General features: G+C 41.3%; 1 protein-coding gene across 8 annotated transcripts in view; it reads left to right on the top strand.

Annotated features, from left to right (window-relative positions):
• Positions 1-15,295: 15,295 nt before the first annotated feature.
• Positions 15,296-22,582, top strand: part of LOC311022602 (pre-B-cell leukemia transcription factor 3) — a 55,267-nt gene continuing 47,980 nt past the window's right edge. For 3 of the 8 annotated variants that reach the window (XM_084023982.1, XM_084023981.1, XM_084023980.1), the window contains exons 1-2: positions 15,300-16,815; positions 17,360-17,433. In XM_084023982.1, coding sequence (XP_083880108.1) covers positions 16,568-16,815; positions 17,360-17,433 — 322 coding nt within the window. In that variant the 5' untranslated portion in view covers positions 15,300-16,567. Of the gene's footprint in view, positions 16,816-17,353; positions 17,434-22,582 lie in introns of all 8 variants that reach the window. The other 5 variants (XM_084023977.1, XM_084023975.1, XM_084023978.1 and 2 more) reach the window with 3 other exon arrangements.

Here is a 22,582-nt window from a genome sequence, read left to right as displayed (position 1 = left end):
TAGAACATCAGCTCCAGGCTGCATTTACATACTCATGTTTTATTCCAGCCCCCTTTTTCTAATGCACCGCTTAATTATACTGAGCACAGACAATGTCAGACCCCCATAGCCCCAAATTTATTATTGCACCGTGTGAAGCCCCTCATCACAACACATCACCGCTCGCACAATATGAAATGCATAGGTGGCGAACACGTGCATCGAAATCTCTGGGTTTCCTGATCGCACCTTGTTCCCATTTTCCTTTCACGCATCTTCAAAACAACGTTTAATATTTTGTCTCTCTGATTAAGGTGATAGTCGAACTGCAGAATCAGCCGATTTATTCGCCCTCGGCAGCCGGTGTCGACCCAAACGTGCAAAGCATGCGACTCGTTTCATGACGGCTAACGGCTAACTGCTCATTAATGTCTATAGGGTGTCTGAATAATTGCAAATGGTAGTTTGTATTGTTAGCGGCACGCGTTGTTTTTCATGAGAAGGATTACATTGTTATGAGAACCATAATATAAATTGGACTCAAGATGAATAATCATGAGATCTAATTACTTTCAAAGGCCAAACAGCAAGTCTGTCACAGGGAATGTCTGCCTCAAAACTATTGTTGTGGCCGTCATTCATGAAGCTGTCATGTGCTGTGGAAGACAGAAGTACTCAGATCCTTTACTGGGAAAAAAAGAAAGAAATACTCCATGACAGGATACAAATCCTGCAGTGAATTATCATCAGAAACTTGTATTTAAAACTATCAAAGGCACTCATAACGCTGAATAATGGCCTCTGTAATTGTTGAATGATTTCACATCACATCATTGGATTGTTATTAATATTGTTAATATGATTACTACTTTCACCGATGGATCATCATTTGTACATTTAGATACATTCCAGCACTGATACCTGACACACATGTGACATCAAGACTGTATAATATTTCAAATTTAATTTATTTATGTATTTTTGGTATATATTTCCTTTTAGATCATAATGTTCAACTATTTAACAGTTTTATTCTTCCTAGAATACAAAATATGACGCATGCTTACACCAGCTAGTACCAACCGATTTCAACCAATAATATCATGACATCCATCAATCAGTCAGTCAGTTGAACAGCGCTAGAGAAGGTGGTGAGTCATTCTTTTAAAACGATGAAATTCCTCCCGTCGTATCCCATTTCATTCAGAAATACGTCACACTGGAGATAGACTCTAGGAATCTCGGTTCAGCTCCACTTTAAGGATTTTGATTTTATTTTTTATTCTTTTACCTGGAGTCACCTTTAGAGGCAGAAATAAAATAGAGTAAAAATAAACCTCTCATCCAACTCCAAGTACAGTCAATTCATATAAAAGGTTGATTCATGGTGCGGTTCTCTTCTCTTAGGATAAAACAGACATCCTTAGTGCACTGTACATAAAAAAAACACTTGGATAGCAATACAAGCCGACATCTCCAGTTTGGTAAGGTCACATGTTCCGTTACAGTGAGCAGAGAGTGGATCTCCCCCCCCCCCCCCCCCCCCAATAACAACTCAGCCCTGCTGCACACTATTCCCTCCGAGAACAGCCAAGCATGGAAGAAATATTCCTATTTAGATGAGGGCTCTGCGAGGGGCACAGTATGGCATAACAGAAGAAGAATACAATGTACTGTGGCATGCATTGAGAGTGACTCCAACACGGCCTCCTTTACAGAAGGCAATCAAATCTGGCAGTCATGTGTAAAGATACTTATCTGCCCGGAGAGGATTTCAACACCATATTTCTGGGAGAAATGGAAATCAATGCTGACAGCAGCTTGTCACTGTTATATATTCAGAACATCTGATCTCAATAGAGGAACTTCCTTGAAGGAAAAACGGGGGGAAATAATGAAGAGATATTTGGCGGCAAATGGTCAATCCTACATTTGGAATAAAGTTAAAGCAGAGCAGGATTTGCTCGCGTTGTAAGTATTCAGCATCCTGATGAGGATCGATTTTTTTGGGGGGGGAAAAAGCACCGATCTCGTAGCGCCTCCATGTTGATTCTTGCTTTTGTTTTTGAGGTTTTGGTGCATGATTCACAAATTAAATCTAGCATTTTCTTTTCTTAATTGGGGAACAAATATTCCTCGCCATTATTGTCATATCTAAACACGGTGGTGACACGTGACATACTCCTGTAAAGAGAGACTTTAGCATGGAAGGAGGCACTTCCTGAGCTGCAAATGTGGAATTATCACCCGGCCAGCAAAAAAAAAAACGTCTTCACAATTCCAGCAAGCGGCGTTAATCAGATTTTCCCAGCGGAGCTGTAGTTCATTGTCATTGCTAATGGAGCCTCCTCTGCAGGTTGTTGCTCTTCACTAAATTAGTGTGAAGTCTTATCCCAAAAACATTGACTAATACTGCACTTAATCTTGGAAACTCTCAACTCCCGTGAAAAATCTCATCTGGAATGACACTGATGCATCGGAGCGTCGCCCCGCGTCGCATTCATCATGTTCCTGACAAAATTAATCTTGATAGACTGAAACCAAATTACACCTGAGTTCACACCCATTGCTCACCGCAACCGCTGAATAAATATTTATTGATGATACGTGTAATTTCTTCTGCATGTTTTTAGAAAAATAAAGATGAACTTTCAAAAAAAATACTAAATAATGTTGAGTATTTTTGCCGGCTGAAGACGCCGCCGGCGAAAAGGTGCCGAGGGGCAATTCCTCAAGGTGGGAAAACTTGAAAGGCTTTATTCAAGGCAAGGTAAAGCTGAAACAATTAAAAACTCAAACACCGTGCTGTGCCTTGACCATTCTGGATGTTGGAGTTGTGAATTATTTCCAGATAAACTGACCTCCTAAGGCCGTCTTAGCGCTTAACTTTTACCTTGACGGGAAACAGAAAACTCCCAATCCTGTGTGTGTGTGTGTGTGTGTGTGTGTGTGTGTGTGTGTGTAATGTGTGTGACATCTCATAGATTAACTCATTGACGGGAACGAGGATTTGTCACCGCACAGTCATTAACTAACATTTACTAACATTAATCAAGTGGCATTGGGTGGTGATTACAGTGCACATATGGCAATATTTTGAGATTGTTTTCTGTGAATCCCCTGAACAAACACAACTGTTTTATATCCAGGCTTTCTATAATGTTATACATGCATATGTTTATATATATATATATATATATATATATATATATATATATATATAGGAAACCCTCGGCGTCCTCCTATAAGTAGTTTTATAAGCTATGCAAATTGTGTGTCTCCACTCCGGGGGTGAAAAACACCCGTCTTTAGCCCTGCCAACCAAAAACAGACATGCACAGCTCACGTTATTTATCTTCCAAATGAACTCATTTTTCACAACTAATTAAAACGTGTTGAGATGAGGAGGAACTCGGGGAAGAAGGGGAGCATTTGTTTGGGAAGTTGCACAGTCACTCATTTGGACGCGTGCGCTTGGCTTCTGTTTTAAAAGGAAACAAAGTGATGTACGAACACGGAGCTAGTTGTCACTAATAGCGAGACGGAGCTGTTGCTATTGTTGCGCTGGTGCTGACGCAACAAAACAGATTGACAGGCCTTTAAATAAAAAAAAATTAATAAAACAAATATTGGGAGGTTTGCCAGCCATTTTCATGGGCGCATGTTTTAAAATAGATCATCCCGTCACTTCTTTAATGCACCTTAAATCTATTAGGAACACAGCAAACCAACAAGAATATTTTTAGATGATGGGTTTTATGGCTTTGTGTTGGTGATTAATTGAATAAAAAGATGGCATTTCACAAATCACGCCTTTAATTAGTCTGCGAGTGACGACGCTGCCTCCGCATGAAAACAGGGAGACGGGGGCTGGAGGTACCAGCCAGAGCTCCTGCAGGGGCCGGGGGCTGTTTGGGGGTTTTGGAGGGGGTGGGGGTGCAGGGAGGGCGGGGGATGCGAAGCCCCCGGCAGCCTGCACACCCAGGTGCCGTTGTCAGCTGGAGTCCTGCTCCAGCTGCTCGCCAAAGATTGATTTAATTATTTCCATTCTCTCTGTCCCTGCATTTCTTTAATTCTTTGTCTCATACCTTGTTGCCTTTTTGGCTTCTTCTCTCAGTCGTGATATAAAAACCTTAAGGTCTGGTGTTATCAAACACAATGCACAATCAAATTTGATTTAACGACAGTGTGACAGTACTCCCCTCATTTCAAAGCAGCACAAAGAACATTTTCAAATCGGGGAAAAAAAAGGCTTGACAGCTCACATCTTCCGAAGCCCGATTCTGACTCTCGTATCACTTAATCTACTTCCTTTCATTCGGTTCATTTTCACACATAATGAGGCAGATTCATTTTATAATTACGGGATGTACTGTATTGTTACACTCCATAAGTGCTGAAGGAGATTCAGGCTCCGCTCGCTGAGTTTGAGGTCGTAGGACTTGTGTTATCAATTCTCAATGATTTAAATTGCTAAAGTTCTTTTTCTCTTATCTGATCTTTTAAAGGGCAATGAAAAGGCCCATCTTTTCAGTGAAACCCGTCCTCAATCACTGTTAATGTTAACTCCGTGTACACATAAGAGGGCTGATAAAGAATCATTAGTCTCGTTAATGGAATCACAGGTCCAATCCCTCCATCCTTTTCTATTGAAAAGCGCTCTTCATTTCAAAGTTGTTCTGCTTTATTAAAGCTCATTACCATTTCTCTTTTAATAAGCACTCTTTAAAGTCATTACCTGCAGTGGAGTTAAAGGCTCAGCTATTAAAAGGTTACTTTAATGTGAATAATGGCCTCCCGATATACTCAAGTTAATTACTATTGGATACTGAATCTAGTTTAATCTAATGCTTAAACCTTAATGAAAGATATGTCACAGTGCAATGAAATGGCACAAAAAAAAAAAAATAGTTCCTGATCAACAGAAACTATTTGTGCTATCTCGCCTCACACGAGATACATTCACCGTCTTCAGCTCCGAAGCAGACTCCCGATACATTGAACTGCAAAATGCTCTATTTTCTCAGAATATCAATAGACACATGGTTAGCGTGCTTAAATGCAAATTAACTCAATCTTATTAACACCGTCTCCATCAATCACTTTTTTCTCACAGTTACCACTCTTTCCATTCGACACAATGCAAGTTTAGGTCTACAATAATGTCAACTATCATAATAATATGACATTTCATATCTGAAAAATTCGCTTTTTTGGGGAGAAACAATAAAAAATATAAAAACATTTTATTTAACAATGTAGGAATATTTTTAATCAATGTATCTGCCATGTCGCAAAACGCTAAAACATGTTTTGTTTGTTTATCTGCAATATCCACGCTGCTTTTAAGCATGATTCAACAGTGTTGAGGGTGTATCACCACACACAGTGATTTAAAGGAACAGTCGGATGTATGAGCACAGAGAAACTGATAACAACACACACAGCGGGAGAGCAGCTTTATTCTCTGCTATATCTTTACATAGAGTAGTTTGATGATATGTTAATGCACTGAATCCCATACGTTGCACCTTTTAAGTATGTTATGTACATGATGTTTGTCAAGTATGAATGCAGTATCCGATGAACCCACAGCAGGAGGGTTTTTTTCAGCCAAATGTCGCATGTATACACGGATAACGTTATTGACTATAGTGAAGATGGCGGAAGTGCCAAATATTTCCATCAGGTGTTAGTGGAGCTGCCTGACACATGACTTCTGATGTTTCTCCATCGCTACCGTTTAAATGTCAGGAAAAAATCGTGGTCTTCATAAAATAGCTTTAAGCGGTTAGTTGAAGCTCACGACACAACGCGTTTCTTTTCCTAACGTTAACCAAAGTTCTATCGTTAACATATGTGGGACTCTGAATGTGAACCCTGGAGTCCTTTGGCTTTATATGTCCAACATCCACCACCTCACCGTGACCTCCGTACTCCGTCCCCTACTGAAAATAATCCTGGCAGCAATTACGTTCCCTCAAAACTTTTAGCCGGAAAACGTTATTTTAGTGGAATATATACATAACTTCTAGGGGCCAGGGTTGCATTTAAGGCAACAAATTAGTGCAGAATGAAAGGCCCATTGAGCGCACCGAAATATGTGTGCATATTTGAACAGTGAAAACCCAGAGGGGGCACATCAAATTATTCACCGCTCCACAATTCACTATAATCTCAGCCCTGTAATATGACACCTTTGAACTCTGTGTTATCTTCCTCTTTGAGGGCACGCGGTCAGATGATGAAAGCTGACCCCTTCGTTTCAAACAGATTAAATTCACGAGTGAAAAGCCTAATTGCAGCGATCTGCACAGAAGGCCAGAGGTAAAGGCTCCTGAGAAGCATTAACCTTGAGATCTCAGTGAGGTACGCTATCCAGAGAAATCAACGCCGCGACTTGGTGGAGAAAATTGAGGTAAAATGTGGAACGAATTTGAGTAAACACATTACATCATTACATGCTGCCAATGAACACGGTGGCGTTAAAACCTGAGCATCTTTCTAGCAACGCGCTCACTTTGCACCTTCGTCTGACGCACATAATTAACTGAATTTCAAGATGCTCTCGCTGACACGCTGAAAAACCTTCCCAAATCAGCAATTTTTCCTTAACTCGCATATTCTCACAAGAAAAATAATCATAGACACGATGATATCACCGTTTAACAAATTACACGTGGTCCTAATTGCTGATTCCTTAATGTTTAAGATAGAGAAAAGAAAGCATCACTCTTAAGCTCCATTTTTTATTTTTCCCGAAGTGAAATATGTGTCGTATTCATGCACAGAATTAATGTGCACCAAATGCACCACATTAGCATTTTCCAGTGATACGTTTCCCTCTCTCTTAAGGTCATGTGGCTTTAACGGGAGGCTTAAGTAAGACTCATGTGCATGCGTATGACCCATTTCATAAATCCCATCGCCTCCTCAGCGAGATAGTGGATACTAAATGTCACAAACCAGTGGGTCACCTAATCCCTTTTCCTCAACAAACTGCATTAAAACAATGATAAGGAATAAGCAGCGGTTGCGTTTGGAGGGGCTTCGCCGCGCTAAAATACTCCGATGACAACAAGCATTTTCCATCATGTCAACAACAAACGGCGCATTCATGAATAGGTTTGTTGAGATGTGGTGGACAGATGTTGTTATAGTCATTGGTCTCCGTGCTTGACAGATTATTTGCAGAACTTCAATGTATCTTTGAAGCCCAGGGGTCGCCCACTGCCAGCCAAACAGGAATGGCACTGTCAGAGAAGGGACGGACAAGCGACTTCCAGCAAAGAGCGGCATGATGAAAAGACACACCATTGTTTCTTGATCAAGAGCGTGAGGCTTCTGTTGAGCATTGGCTTTTAAGATCAAATATTTCATGTGAAAATTGGCTGTAGCGCAGGCTGTATGGTGGCGTGCTTCATAAATATTGTACTGTATGTTTCACATGAATGCCTCGCTAACAAGACGAACGGGGACACAGACAGACATGTTCACCTGGAGATGTTTGAAGAAATCTGACAATAAAAAGTGTAATCTTGTGACTTCATAGGGGCTAAAAATAAAGATTTTTTTGCTTTTAGCATTTATTAAAATGCTCCTGATTACACACACCTGGCTGACTGCTTAGACACAGCTGATCTTTCTCTTCCTTTCTTTTTGTTTTCTTTTTTCCCGTCTTTGAGCTCTCCATCCACTTGAGAGGAGAAAATAAAAAAGACAGCTATTTGGTGAGTACGGTCACATTGGCACCACCGCTTGTCAGCGCCAACATTAATGAACTCAGCGCTGAGTTGTTTGGTACAATGGGATCATTTTCTATCCGCCGCGTTTTCCTGAGAATTAAAGGATGACAAATGTTTGGAACGAGGAAAAACAACTGTCTTGACTACTGCTTGACATGCATGTCAAAATGAAACATTAGGAAGTAAACCTTATTATCACATTTAATTTGAAGGCTATTAATGGAGTTTTCACTGAAGAAACTGGAACACGTGTCTTGTATTGTATTGTAATTGTATGCTGCAGAAATCTGTTAAATCTAAAGAAATAGTAGAATTAGACACTTTTAGATAATTAGTTATTCATCTTCTTGTTGAGATATGATTTGGAAGAATAAACCGCTCAATCTGTATGTTTAAAATCATCTACCTTAGCTTAGTTAGCAAAAAGGAAGTACATGGGGGGAAAACATTGCTTGAATTGCCCAAAGTTGACATTAAAATGACATTCTCCACTCTGTTTTCAGTTTTTGTGGTATAGTACTTTAAGCTAACCGTCTGCTGGCAGTATCTTCATGTTAACTGTACTTGTAAACATGAGTGTGGTATCAATCTTGACATGTAAAACAAGAAATTGCCCTTTTTCAGTGATAAAATTCTCAAAAATAGAGAAGCTTTCAGTACCTCCGTATCAGGTATCATTACGTAAAACTGATTGAATTAGCATGACACAATTCGATCCTCTTGTGCAGCATCTAAAATCCTACCTTGATATTCTACCTCTGGGCTTTTGTCAAAAGTATTTTACTACTATTTATTATTGTACTGCATTTGCATTGATATTGATAACGTGGAGTTCCTCAAGGCTCTATTTTCGGTCCCCTTCTCTTAAAAATCGACATGGTCCCACAGCCGCAGATTATGGAAAACAACAAAATATCTTGCCATAACTATGCAGATGACTGGAACAATATAAAGACATTTACAATATTAAGGAATTCATGGGTTTTTGTGGGATTCAAAAAAACTATTCTAAGTAGGCTCCTCAGTAGACCAGGAAAGTGGATCACATCACATCTCAGATCTTTACAGATTTTTTCTCATGTCTTATTTTTATGTTTTAAAAACACCATTTATGTCTGCATTCAATTGCCTTGTTGTTGAAATGTGTTGTACAAAACAAACTCGCTAACTCTCTGCAAGAAAGCTAATAATTAAAAACGTCAAACTTGGATGAAAACATTGTCAGGTGTTGCATGCAAAAAATGAATTATGCCTCTTTGTTTTACTATTGTTTCATTACATTTGTATACAGAATGTGAAGTTTGTTTGCAGCCCCCCCTGTTCTTTCATGCTCCAAAGACTCTCAGTACAATGACAGTTATAGATAAGACAAGCTATTTCTGAACAATGCACAATATACTGCTCGCGCGACCCTCTCTCTCCCTCAATAGAGAGAAAAGATAGTAACACCGCGCCTCCATAAGAGCCTCTTAAAAATAATGAAACTCTCCGTGCTTCCAGCAACACTACATTTGAACTCGGTGTCGACAAAGCAACAAAGTCATCACTATCTACAGCGGGCGCTTGCATTTTGCTGATGAATGGAGAGCCCTGCCAGATTACTTGATTTGATAAGCAGTACAACCCATCGGTAACATAATACATCACAAATTGTTTTGTCAACAATTTATGATACCATTTATCAAATGACCATCGCAGTGGGCTGAGTTATGGTGTCACAGCTGGCATAATGTCAATACTCAAGCTGAGTTGAGGGCAGTCTGTCTGCGGTGATTTAGACACGCCACACTCTGACCTCTTCTGAGATTTTCTCTTCATTACCAGACAAATTGATGTTGAAGAGAGAAGTAAAGTTGTTAAATTTAATGTTTAAATCTTTACAATTAAATATATGAAGGAGATAAAGCAAGCGGGATGAAGCCCAACGTCAATATTGTGTAGATCTGCTGCAGCTCGATTCACAAGACTGTGCACAAGGTTGAGCTCGGAGTGTAATTTTGACATTAGTCGATATTCATGGTTTGAATGAAAACCTTTATTTTTGCCTGAAGATTTTTTTTTTACATCCGTCCATCCATTCTACAGACTTCCCCCCCCAGTTTTTTGTATCATAAAAAAATCTTGTGCCAAATGAATGTGATCTTTTATTGCAACTCAAAGCGCTGCAATCAAGGTCGGATTTTATTCCACACCAGAGAATCAATTTGGGCTGCAGCCTGGTTGACAATTAAAACGTAAGGCCTTAAAAGTGCCTCCCCGAATCAATCCGTGTCTGTGGTATTGACCACAATATATGGCCCGTGTCCAAGCCACCGCCGCCGCCACTCACTGGCGAATCTTAAAGGTTACTGCAACCACTACATGTACCCACATTAGCAGGACACTCACCTCTCCGGGTTTATGGCCTGTGTAATAATTTTAAGCAAAGAGAGAAGTGCATTCAGTGGAGACAGTAACAGCGAGAGAGTCGAGGGAGGACAAGTATAGTATGATTGATCGCGGTGAGCAGTGTAGCTGTGTTACCCCCCCTGATTACTGCCTGCTCCTGATCTCTCACATCTGTCTCCACTTCCTGAAGAAACCCATTCCTTCGATATGATACTTTTCACTCTTGGGGATTAAACTTTGTCTGAAAGGTGATTTTTTTAAAGGAACATTCTGCTTTACATTCATGCAGCTGGACACACTGACGTTACATGTATTAATTAACAAAGAGCCTTTAGTGGTTTAGAGAAAAGGGGGCTTCTGCTTTTGGGTGTTTATAGCCCCCCCCTATTTTTCCAGCTGGTCCACGCCGACAAATCTACAAAGCCCGCTGGCCAAACTCACTCCCGTCCCCACAAACATGTTGGAGATGTATCAACTCTGTAATTGTGCATTTAACATTCTCAACAGTTTATTAGTTTACCTCCCACACTGACACTTGAAATGACTTAATAACCACAGGGGGAGTTAACTGCACTCATTAGCAGATGCAATATTTCCTACATGGTTATCCACCTTTCACGGCGGTACATGCAAACCGTAGTGGGATGTAACGATGTGCTTTTACTCAAGTACTGTAATATAGTACAATATAAGGGTACTTGTACTTTAAACATCGTCTCAGATTTTGGATAGCGTGATATTGTAACACGGCATAAAAAGTGTTGCTGAATTGCAGCAAATTTAATCAATTTTCCAGACTATTCTACACGTTCTATTCTTTGCATTTACCCGCTTGGTCATTAAATCCACATTACAGATGATGAAATGATTAAATCTCATTCTGTAAATATTGTCGTAATATCGATATTAATTTGGTCAAATATATTGTGATAGCTGATTGTCTCCACATCGCTGAGCTGTATGAAACAAGGGGAAATATTGTACTCTTTACTCCATTGATTTGATAGCTGTAGTTACATACTTTGTGTATTAATTAATATTTTCCATACAAAAACTGATTCGCTTATTAAATATGACACATCGCTGCAGAGTTAACTTCTCAGCAGTACATCAAATAATGAAGATTAGCTTTTTCTCAACCCTGCTAATAATTATCCATATTTAGTACATTTGACTCATAATACTCGTGAATGTAAGACTGGAGCTGTTTATTAAGCCGTGATTTTGCTATTTTTTCTGAAGTTAATGATCCAAATGCTTTTCACACCACCGTGTGAAATACACAGCGTCTGACATGTTGAACATTGAACCACACATATGATTTCTTAAAGGCACCGTTGCTTGTGTTATAGTTTACAACACGAAACCAGCAGATTCAGGAATAAATCCCTGCTCCCTCTTTCACATGTGCAAGCGTAATGAAGACGGAGTGCATGCACACCAGCAGCCACGAATACCAGCAAATAAATAAGAATAAAGTATCCGGACCAAATGAAAGACTGTTCATAATTGGGTTAGTAATGTCTCTGGCACCGTCTGCTCGGCCGTTTCCTCCAATCTCCCTGAGCAACAGGAGATCGTACAGGCGACACTCAAACCAGGAGGCATCTTCGGCGCGGCGTGACAGGCTTGCCGTCACCGCCATACTTTCACTGTCTCTGGCAGCTATTCTGATGCAAGGAAGGCTGGGAGAGAAGACGCACATCGTCTCCAGATGTGAAACAGCGTCGCGATTCAACAAATCTTTTTGAATGATTTGTGACCCCCCCCCCTTTTGTGGACGGCAAAATTGTGAAATCATGCACCCATAAACTTCTCACTTAATCTGTATTACTCTCATCACAACAGAGCAAGCCACTCTATCAGTAAATGCTAATCTCCTAATTAACAAGCTAATTAGGCAATTACAGCTTTGCAGAAGGATGCCTAAATGAAATATGACAACACAGTCACTTTCTACAGCACCTGTGGGTCTTTTCAGATGTCACAAAGAAAGGCATGATGACAAAGTGTTGTCTCTGCACTCATAGGTGCTAATTCCTCTGCCCCGCTCAGCTCATTTATAAAAATGTTGTCATTTTATTTAACCTAATGTACAGCGTGTTTGGACTAAAACTTGTCAAATTACAACTCGTTTCTTTCTCTTAGAAGAACTGACCTATTATTATTATAAAATGTATTTATAGCGATACGTGTGAAAAATACAGTGAATGAAACAACTTCTCGGTTATGTAAACAAGGTTTTGTGAACTAGAAGCGCGGCGGTGTCTTACTGTCGGGAGCTGTCACATACGGAAATGAATTATGTTGACATATGGCTGAAAACAACGGCGAACAGGCCTGCTATGCAATGCAATGAAGAATCATGCACTGCAACAGAGGAGAGGAGCCGGAGCTGTACCTTTGAGCCCCTCTTGACAGGTATGTAGTGTGACTTGACAGCTCAGTATTTCAATGATAAATGCAGTAGTCCTGGGACTCCCATTCACTAAACTCAGGAGTGTGTTGCTCCAATACTTCAAGGTCAAACGAAGGAGCAGAACCACACAGACTGCTAAAGACAATCATTGTGATTTCCAACATTAGACTTTAACACATATAGTCACGTTAACTGCATCAATTTGCATCAGTTCGCCTTTTAATGCCAAATGCAAGATGTATTAATAGAATGTATTAATTAAATGTCATCTAGTTCTGCAAATTGAGAAGAAGAAAAAAAGATGTCGAAGAGAGTTGAGTTATTCTCAGTAATGAGTCACTGCATCTAAGTTTAAAGCAAAAGGTTCTCTGTTTTTCTGAAGATGAATCCAGTCACACAGTTCTGACTCACGGAGATGAATCATTTCTGGAGACCTGCTGGTTCATGATCTACTGTATCTGTGCGTTGTACGGATTACACTTTCAGAGGGTCTCTGGGCAGTATTACAATAGGTTACACTTAACTCGCTATTCTGTAGTTAATAGAATAGAATGTGATGAAAATTGTGTTTCATTTTCAATCGCAACTTTCCTGAGGAGAATTGAGTTTAAAGTCTCGTATGGGTTAAAGTGTAACGCTGCTGTCAAAACACTGCACACCCTGAAATAATTACAAGCTTCCGTGTCAGAGATGTTTTTCATTTTCCATAAAACCTGTAGCTTTCTGTCATAGAGATGATTCTCTGCTCGCACTTCATCTCAGTGTCACCTTGAAAGTGTGTTTTTCTCTTTACTTAATTCTGTTGAAGAGGATAAACATATATTAAGATTTCTTTTTTTTTACTAATTTCACAATCCGGTGAATATTGCTCTGTCTATATTTTCCCCTGTTTTGTAGCGCCAAAAAAGTGTTCTTTCTTTTTGCTGTGAAGCAGATTCCAAGCCATATATAATCCAACAGCAGCACATTGTGAAATACAGCACACAGACTGCCAGTGATAATTCGTGTGTTGGCATTAACAGTAAAAACATTGCATTCTGGTGTGTTAAAACCCTTTTCTGCGCACAAAATAATCAACAGGCGGAGTAAAAAACCTGTACCAACAACAAGACCTCTGAAACATGGAGGTTTTGGGTGGGAGGTGAAGGGGAATTTCCACAGAAAGCGACTGCAAAAACACTGAAGTGATTTCTTCCCCCAGCAGATCAGGTTCCTCAGGATAAACTAAGATGAATTTTGTCGGGACTTCTGTTCGGCTCGTCAGCGTCCAACTTCAAAAAGAGAGCAACGAGACTGAAATTAAAAACCAAAAAGTCACAGACAGTTACCACCGACCACATTTTCCATGGATAACGCTGACCATGACACATCTCTTCAAGTGGATTTTTAGGCAGTTGAGTGTTTATTGATTCCCTGATGACTAGTTTTGGGAGAAATTACATCCATAAATGTTATTTTGGCTGCTGGAGGATACATGTTCTTCTGAGAGCAAACAGTGGGCTAAATGAAGCAGCAGTTTCCCCTCATTGCTTCTGTGCAGGATTCAAAGCATTTATATAGCAGCAAACCACTATTTATGTAAAGATATAGCATAATGACACACTCTACAAGGCCTTGTAATGTTGAGGGCATGGCCTGCCCTACTCTGCCTCTGATTGGCTAGCACTCACTGCCCCCTATTGGTTGGATTGATTAGGTCAAAGATCCTCTATCTCAAAGATGTCACATTACAGGCTCCCCCGGTGGTCTGAACCGGTATACACAATTTAATTCACCTGACACAAAACATATAGACGCTTCCTGTGTCCTGAGTGGGCGTGGTCACGACGTACCCCCCTATTTACATAGCTAACAGTCATATTTAGCATTACCAAAAAAAGTATCGAGCCATGGCGTTTCCTGGACGTTAGTTGCCAGATCTTGCGATAGTTTGTTGTAATTTCACCCCCATTGGGGATCTCAAACTTTCTCCGGCTAGCTAACTAACGGCCGCTGCTCTCGTTCTTCTGTTGAAGCTGAAAACAAAGTCCTGACCCATGACATCGCTACCGAAGTGCCCTCCCCCTAAGGTAAACACCGTTAGCACTGTTGGAGCTGTTAGCACCATGAGCTAACAGCTCGAGCTGTGCTAACAACGGTTCAAGCTCTTAGCACCATTAGCTTCTAGCTCAACTGTCGCCATGTTGAGAGCTGTGTGGACTCAGTAAATGCGCTCTGAATTCCTTTTAAAACAATTGTTTGTGTCAACGTTAATGGACTTAATGGTCATCACCAAACCCGAATCAACAAATCCCTGCTGCCAGAAGTTCAACATCAAGGTCTTGAAAGACATTCTATAAAAACAAAAAACTCCATCTTTAATCCGGTTATTGTAAAACACCCCCCCCCCCCCCTTATATTGTCCGTTCCTCTATTAACTCTTGATCTAGGTGCCGACCATCAAGAGGTGCACACAGTATATTTGCTGCCTTGCATCCAGCTCAACAACTTGTCTGCTGCCATAGCAACTGCGGAGGGAGCACGGAGCAGCGCCGCCTGCTTGTGCAATGGATGTCACTCGTGGCCAGCGGCCAATCAGAAGTTCCCATCCTTTTGTGCGAGCGGGCGTGAAGATGGAGGGGATGGAGTGGGTGGGCCCTCGGCGTCATGCATCTGCCAGCAATAGGACACGCGGCTCGTCAGTCTTCGTCACTCTGGCCCCTGATTGGTCGAGGAGCTTTACTTTCCAATAATATAAACATGTCTGCTGCTCGCCTGGCTTGAACCACGGCGTACAGAGGGGACTATGCAGTTCTACATCAAACTGTATAAAAACTCTCATTATGCATTTGCCTGTGTTGTTGCAGGACTAAATCTTTATTATTGCTAGAGAATATGCACATAGCTGCGCGTGCACGCGTGAGGAAACGAGGATATCCTGCTGCCGCCGCCGCTGCTGCAAGAAAGAGAGAGGGGGACTCTGCCGTGCTTTCATCAATATAATCACCGTCCTAAGTACTAGCTCTTAACATTTTGTTTTTCGGTGTTCAGGCGAGAAGTGACAAGACTATAGACCCCTCCTCTGCAGGGCGGAGCGTGCATTTTCATTCCGTATTTTGTATTTTTTTTTAATATATATATATTTTTTTCTACCCTGTTCCCTGCTCTGACACGTCTGCACTGAGTGAGTGGCATTGGCACACTGTCAATCGCTCACTACCGCTGCCATCAAACAACATAAAACACACACAGGCAGAAGCCGGAGCTCATAAATTTCAGCAGGGCAAGAAATTTTTTGCGCATCGCCTTTATACAGCGTTGTACCCTAATTAATTTCTTCTCGTGGTTGCTTCTTTTTTTTCTTTCTTTTTAAAAAAAAATCAGAAATCTCCCAACTTTTTTTTCTACATTTCATATTTTTTGATAGTCATATTTGGACATCTTATGCCGCAGATTGTGTATTTTTTAAAACGCCTGTCAGTTGTCGCGGGAATCATTTCTGCACATTTATAGTTGGCAACACCTGCGAGATTTTTTTTTTTTTTTTTTTTTTTTAATTTGTTTACACCTTTCCACATTGGATATTTTTTAATTTTTTGTATTGCCGGTGTTTCGCGAAGGAGGATTTTGGACATTTTTTGGAGCAGGAATGCGCCGGGAATCCCACGAAGAGCGCTAATAAATGAGAGATCACCAAGGAGCGTTTGTGTCTCTACCAGCCGGTAAAATCCCCGAGAAAAGACACACTGCGTGCGGATCCGTGCGGGATACGATGGACCGGCAGTTTTCATGAAGAAGTGTTGAGAAAGAAGAAAAGAAGATTTATGCATTTTTCTACAAACACACTCACGCGTTTTGGCACTTTGGACCGCGCGTAAAAAAACAGAAAGAAGAAGGACACGGAGAACTTGGACACATAAGATTCACGCTAAAGCATCACTGCTGGGCGTTTTTGTGTGCGTGTGTTTTTTTTAAAACACAAACGTGTGTGCGCTGCGTGTCGCTGAAGAATTACAACCCCTCTTGTCTGCGGCACATGCTCTAACCGATTTCGTATATGAGTTTTTCAATTTGCGTGGCTCAGTGCACAGACTCTTTGGCGGCTACTATGGACGATCAAGCCCGGATCATGCAGTCGATCGGCGGTGTCAGTCTGGCCGGCCACTCGGTACAAGGAGGCATGGCACTGCCGCCTCCGCACGGACACGACGGGACGGACGGAGACGGAAGAAAACAAGACATTGGTGACATTCTCCATCAAATAATGACCATAACTGATCAAAGTCTGGACGAGGCGCAAGCAAAGTTGGTTGATTTATATGTTTTATTAACTTCGCACCCCTCCTCTCCCCCTTCTCCCTTCTCCCAAAACGCTGAACGCATCATTATTGAGATGTGGCCCGCTTAACTTAACCCCCCCATGCATAACAATAGGCTGGAGTGGCTTTAATGATAATCATACTGAGGTGTGTTTACTGCCTCAAACAGCCCAGAAAGTTATCACTGGGGGAAACAGCAGCATTTTATTTACACTGCAGCCACAGTGAGCTTTTTGTTTTTCAAAAAAACTTTGTGTGCACACATGTCCTGTAGTAAATGTTCAAACATCTGCTGAAAAAAAGTGGGCTTTTTTAGATAAATTATTATTTGTGTTGTTATTCTAGTCTAACACCGTTAACATATACTTTTATTTTTAACTGTGTGGTAGCAAATGATAACTTTTGAGAAGCAAGTGTGGGTTGGATCATCGGTGACAGCTAAATGTCCAACCCATTCACCTGTTAGTGTGTAACATGTGATCCATCAGTGAATTTATTTCAGTATTTTATCTTGTCTTATACTGAAACAGGAAACATGGACTGAACTGTCACAGAATGAAACCAGCACTCTTCAGCGTTCTCTGTGAAATCAAAGAAAAGACAGGTAAGATCTTTGTGTTAAAAAAAAATATATATATACATAAATATACATATATATGTATATATATTTGAATGTGAAAAAATAATAGTGGTGCCCCAATACAATAGCACACAGACATCCTCCTGTCCCAGTGATCTGATGGCAGCCTGCATCCAGGTTACAGGAGACCTCTGCCCAAATTAATCAATCACTTTTTTTTTATGTAATTGTGCCACACACAAACAATCCTGTTGTCATAGAAGAGGTTGATTTTTATTTTTTTCTCCCCTCCCCGAGTGTCGGCAGGAGCATCGTTGTTTTTTTTTCCAGCACTGGTTGCTTGCATTTAAACAGAAAGTGAGCCCCACTCACTATCCTGGCACTGAGCAGGATGGAGGGGGGGGGGGGGTCCCGTAGCATATGCTCTACATAGATGAGATCACAATGAATTCATGCTTTATTACCTGACAACAATTGCCTCAATTCAACATGTGAAGGTGGCCACGGCTCTCAATCAATAATTGTATTGCAATTGCATGCAGTTGTGGCCGGTTAATCCTGGTTAAAATGCAAATAATAGAATGGGAAAATGATTTTGGGGGGAGCATCTGCAGATTTTCTATGACCAGGTTTTGAAAACTTCCAGTGTGTGCACATGCATACACAAATATAAGACAGACAGCTTGAAATTATGGCAATCCTTTTATTCAACTTTTATTAAAGCCACACATATATAAGAAATAAGAAATATATCTGCTTCTACACTTCCCCCATAATGTTTATGGGACATCGTAAACTGGATCCCATTAAATTATTACGTGAAGACATAATTGATTTTATAGTGATAACAGCTTCTTTTTTTTTACACACAGTGTGTGTTTTGCCTCATACTGTTCTTGAAGCTAGAAATGAAGTACTGTTAAACGGATGCTTTAAACGTTCAAACTACACCACATCTCTAATTTTTTTTTTGTTTTCACGAATAATGTATTTTTCTCAGTCCAAAGAAAATACACGGAGCAAACAACGCTGTGAATTTGGTGTAATTTAGCAAACCCGATGCCTTGTCAGATTTGTGACCTTTGTGCGGTTTATGAGGAAATTGGCTTGGGAGAGATCATAAAAGTTTATGAACTTCCCCGACACAGGTGGCGTCCACCGGGGCAGGCAGAGGGTCCGCAGTCTAGCCGAGGTGCTCTGCTGTGCATCTGTGTGTGTGTGTGTGTGTGTCGAGGTTAGACAATGAAAGAGACAGAGCTAGAAAACCAGAGGCTGCAGATCGCACAGCTTTTTATTTTGTATGCGACCACTGGCTTTGATGGGGAAAGTGTTTCCTAGTGCAGCGGCGTTGCTGCATCTAGAACGTCGTCCTCGGTGGGGGGGGAAATAAAATATATATCAGTGAAGTGATTTTACATTTTTAAACCTAAAAGTCCCGTTCAAATCTGGAAGCAGTTACTCTGCAAGTTTAATTTAATGAGGTGATTTACCAGTTTGTTTGTCGGTACTCGTGCGACCGCTCCGGTTGGAATTCCTCTGCTGGGATCTGATCTGCCGAGTTTCAAAAAGCCACTCTGCAAATGACTAAATTCTCTAATAAATATGTGCACGTGAGTGTGTGTGTGTGTGTGTGTGTGTGTGTGTGTGTGTGACAGAGAGATGGGATGGAGGAGGAGAGGGAGAACAAGCCTGTGTGTGTGTGTGTGTGTGTGTGTGTGTGTGTGTGTGTGTGCATGGTTAACCTGTGGTTTAGAGTCACAGCCTCCCCCTCTTAGCCATTGACAGAGCTCAGCTGGTCCGGTGGCCTTGTTGACCGGCCTGCGTTTCCAGCACACTGGTCCTTTCACCGCCTCCTTGCAGCATCGTTCTCAGGGCTTCCTTGGCCCTTTCATGTCCGCTCACATGCCACTTTTAGCAATGGGATCCCACCGTTGGCCGAGGGTGACTTTTTTAATAATACATTTTGAACGCGGTCCAAGAATGGCCGGCGTAATCACTGCGTGCATGTATCACGTTATCGAGGCTTTATTGTCTAGCGCGCGGATGAAAAGCCGTTCAGGGTTCAGCTTTCAAAGCTTTTAGTGCGCACATCCAAAGTATTATTTTGTGATGGGAATCAAGGCGGCGAGAGTGATCTTACTTGTAAAGAAGGACCATCTTCTAGTCATGGCGAGATGTCTTCAAGCTGGTTCGGGGTGTTTGGAAGTTCCTGGCACTCTTCTAACTTGTTATTGTAGAGACACAACATATTTCTGCATTGCTAATGCCCTAGAAGTATTAATTCACTTTGATATGCTAATTAGAGAGCATTATGCAAGAAATGAGATTAAGTGGCAGCATGAAGTCATTTGCCTGTCACTAAATTGAGTGTTTTTAGCAGGATGGGTTTTTTGCCGCCCCCCCAAAATATATATATATATTTTTTTTTTGCATTTATATATAAGCTATAAATGTGAAGTTGGTTGGCGAGTGCAGTTCTTTGTCCTTCAGTGTGTAATGTTTCTCTTTTGGAACATACATAGAGAAATGGCCATCAAACGGTTTTATCCTGCTTCTAACTGTTTCGGGACAAAAGGCTATATTCACGTACCTTTCCCCCCCGTAGGCTGCGTGAGAAGACAATGAATGCATTGAGTGAAATTTGCCTGCGATTCAGATGAGCTTTGCAGTTATTCCTCTGCACCGGGGGTTTGTTTTATCCCGCTGGCTACTCCCTCGGCTTGCTCTCGTGCTCGGAGGAGAGGCTCACAGCAGCAGTGGGAGCGGCAAGAATAACAAAGGTGAAAGATTACCTCCATATGGTATTTCTGACCAGGAAAAGAGAGGTTCTGTAGCAAGACTCCTCTTTGATGTGAGGTTTAATCAATAGAAAGAGATTACAGAAAACTATTACAGGCTAAATCACGGAGTGCCACAGAGAAGCTTAGCCCTCTCCACAGCTCTCTCAGCTGCATGGCGCTTCTTTTGGATGCGTATTGACTTGTTGTTTTCCTGACCTTTGACTCGTCAGGTTCAGAAACAGGGGGTCTGAAGAGGTAGGGGAGGGAGGGAGAGGGAGAGTGTGGCAGATTCAGGCTGATAAATGCTCCGATCCAGTGTTTAAAGCAGTGGATTAGGGAGGGACTCCACTCACAGTCTGAGCCAATGTCGCCGTTTTGTTGCACACGTTTGACTTGGCTTCTGGAAAACGCCAAACGTGCCTTCGCGTGTGCTCATCGCTTCGTCTCCGTTACATGTGATGTTCAGCTCGGAAAGTCTGTGTTAATTAAATACAGTTCAGGATGAGCCTGTAATTAACCACATGCAAGGCCGACTAAAAGCATTACCTGGAGTAAATAGAGTTAGGACCGAGGAGCTTAGTGTTTCTGAAGATCTGCAGGAAACATTCATTCTAATTTCTCCTGACAAAGCTAATGACCCTCTCAATACAATTGGGATATTATAAATACCCAATTATTATTATTAATAATAATATAAACATTATTATAGCAGCTGCAGGTAAAGTAAAAGAATGCTACTTACGAGAACATGAGAATATATTCCATCTGACCTGATTTCTTTTCTTACCTTATGTGTTTTCACGGGGCTGAGAAAAGCTCCAGTGGATGCATGACGGAGAACAGAAAGCTATTCAGCGGGAGAGACAATTGACTTTGGCTGCTTTTTGTCTCAGAGAGCCCCAGCGATGCGGCTGCACTGACTAGATAGTGTTGTGCCGAATGGCTCGTGCACAGCTGGGTTCCTGACTGGCTCAATGGCAGGGCCACTGGTGTTTCCTCCTCTAAAGCACGAGGGGGACCGGGGAAGATGTGGCTATTATGTAAGTAGCTCCCAAATACCCTCTATTTCCCCCCATCAGCCACGACGAAGAAGAAGAAGAAGAAGAGGAGGCAGACAAAGAGGGAAGAAACCAGAGTGCACACATCAGTTTCATTTGGAAGGCTAAATGCTTTTGTGCTGAGGAGATAGATGCCTCTGCACCGGTGCAGCCTGGTGTCTGCACACACGGCTCCTCAAATCTGTTTTTTTTTTGTTTTTGTTTTTTGCACGATGATTCAATGCTGTCCCTCCATCTGCACACACAAGCACCCATCTTGCAAACGTCTCTCTCGCTCCCCCCGACACCCCCCTCCATCGCTCGGAGCGTTTTCTGCGGGCTCCTGCGCGATCAACAGCTCATAATTGTTTTTTGCACATACGTTATGCAAATGAGTCTTTATGGCAACTGGCATAACAATTAGCATCCTCCAACAATATTTTAGTAGGTTAATTGCGAAATTTCTGAATTGTACATCTGAGTTGTTAATTAGGCATGACAGAGGTGGTGAAATGGTTATCTTCAGGCGGTGGCAGCCAGCAGAGGCTGCTTGGGATGCAAAGAGGAAGGATTGATTGAAATGAGTTTACAGCAGTGGCAGCGTTGGCTGTTGGAGACTCTTTGCATGTCCCTTTTTTTAGCTTTTTGCGTGTCGCTGAATTTAGAAATCTATAAACCCGAAGCAGACAGAGAGGAGCTAGATCAAACTATGACCCCCTGTAGAAATAGATTAAACGTGAACGATACAAGTTGTTGTCTTGTCGGCATGAGTTAGCGAGGATCTTCTTTTTTTAATTTTTTTTCATGCATCACCGGGGCTGCACTCTTGTCAAAACAATAAAAGACCTTTGACCAGCCAGACATAGTTTCTTTTTTTAGAAGTTGCAATATGTATTTTCACTGCTTTAAATAAAGTTAATTCTAACAAAACACACTTTTAATATTTCACACTTTCACCTTCTTAAGAAGCAGATTACCCCCCCCTCCCATACATTTTTGTCAGAAAAGAAAAACAAAAAATCCATCAACCTAATGAAACAAACACATGCAAAATATAAAATTCACTTTAAATGCTCTTGTGATTTTGAGAAACAAATGTGTTATTTTTGTCTTCTTTTTTTTTGTCACTTTCAGCCGCCTGAATTTATTTACAGCTAACAAAAAAAAAGATTGTTTTTAAGGGGAACTTTCTCCCGTGTCACGCTGTTCATTACGATGGCCGGGTCGACGTAATGCCATGGAGCTGGTTATTAGTGTAAAAAGGGTTAGAGTGAAAGACTGGTGCGAAGCAAGTCCTCTCTCAGTAATGACTCTGCTATTTATAGGTCCCTATTTCATTAGCTCTTGTGTTTCAGG

The sequence above is a fragment of the Eutrigla gurnardus genome (genome assembly GCF_963514095.1).
Source record: "Eutrigla gurnardus genome assembly, chromosome: 13".
NCBI lineage: Eukaryota > Metazoa > Chordata > Actinopteri > Perciformes > Triglidae > Eutrigla > Eutrigla gurnardus.
The sequence above is the reverse complement of the archived record's forward strand: the minus strand, read 5'-3'. Positions and strand labels throughout refer to the sequence as shown.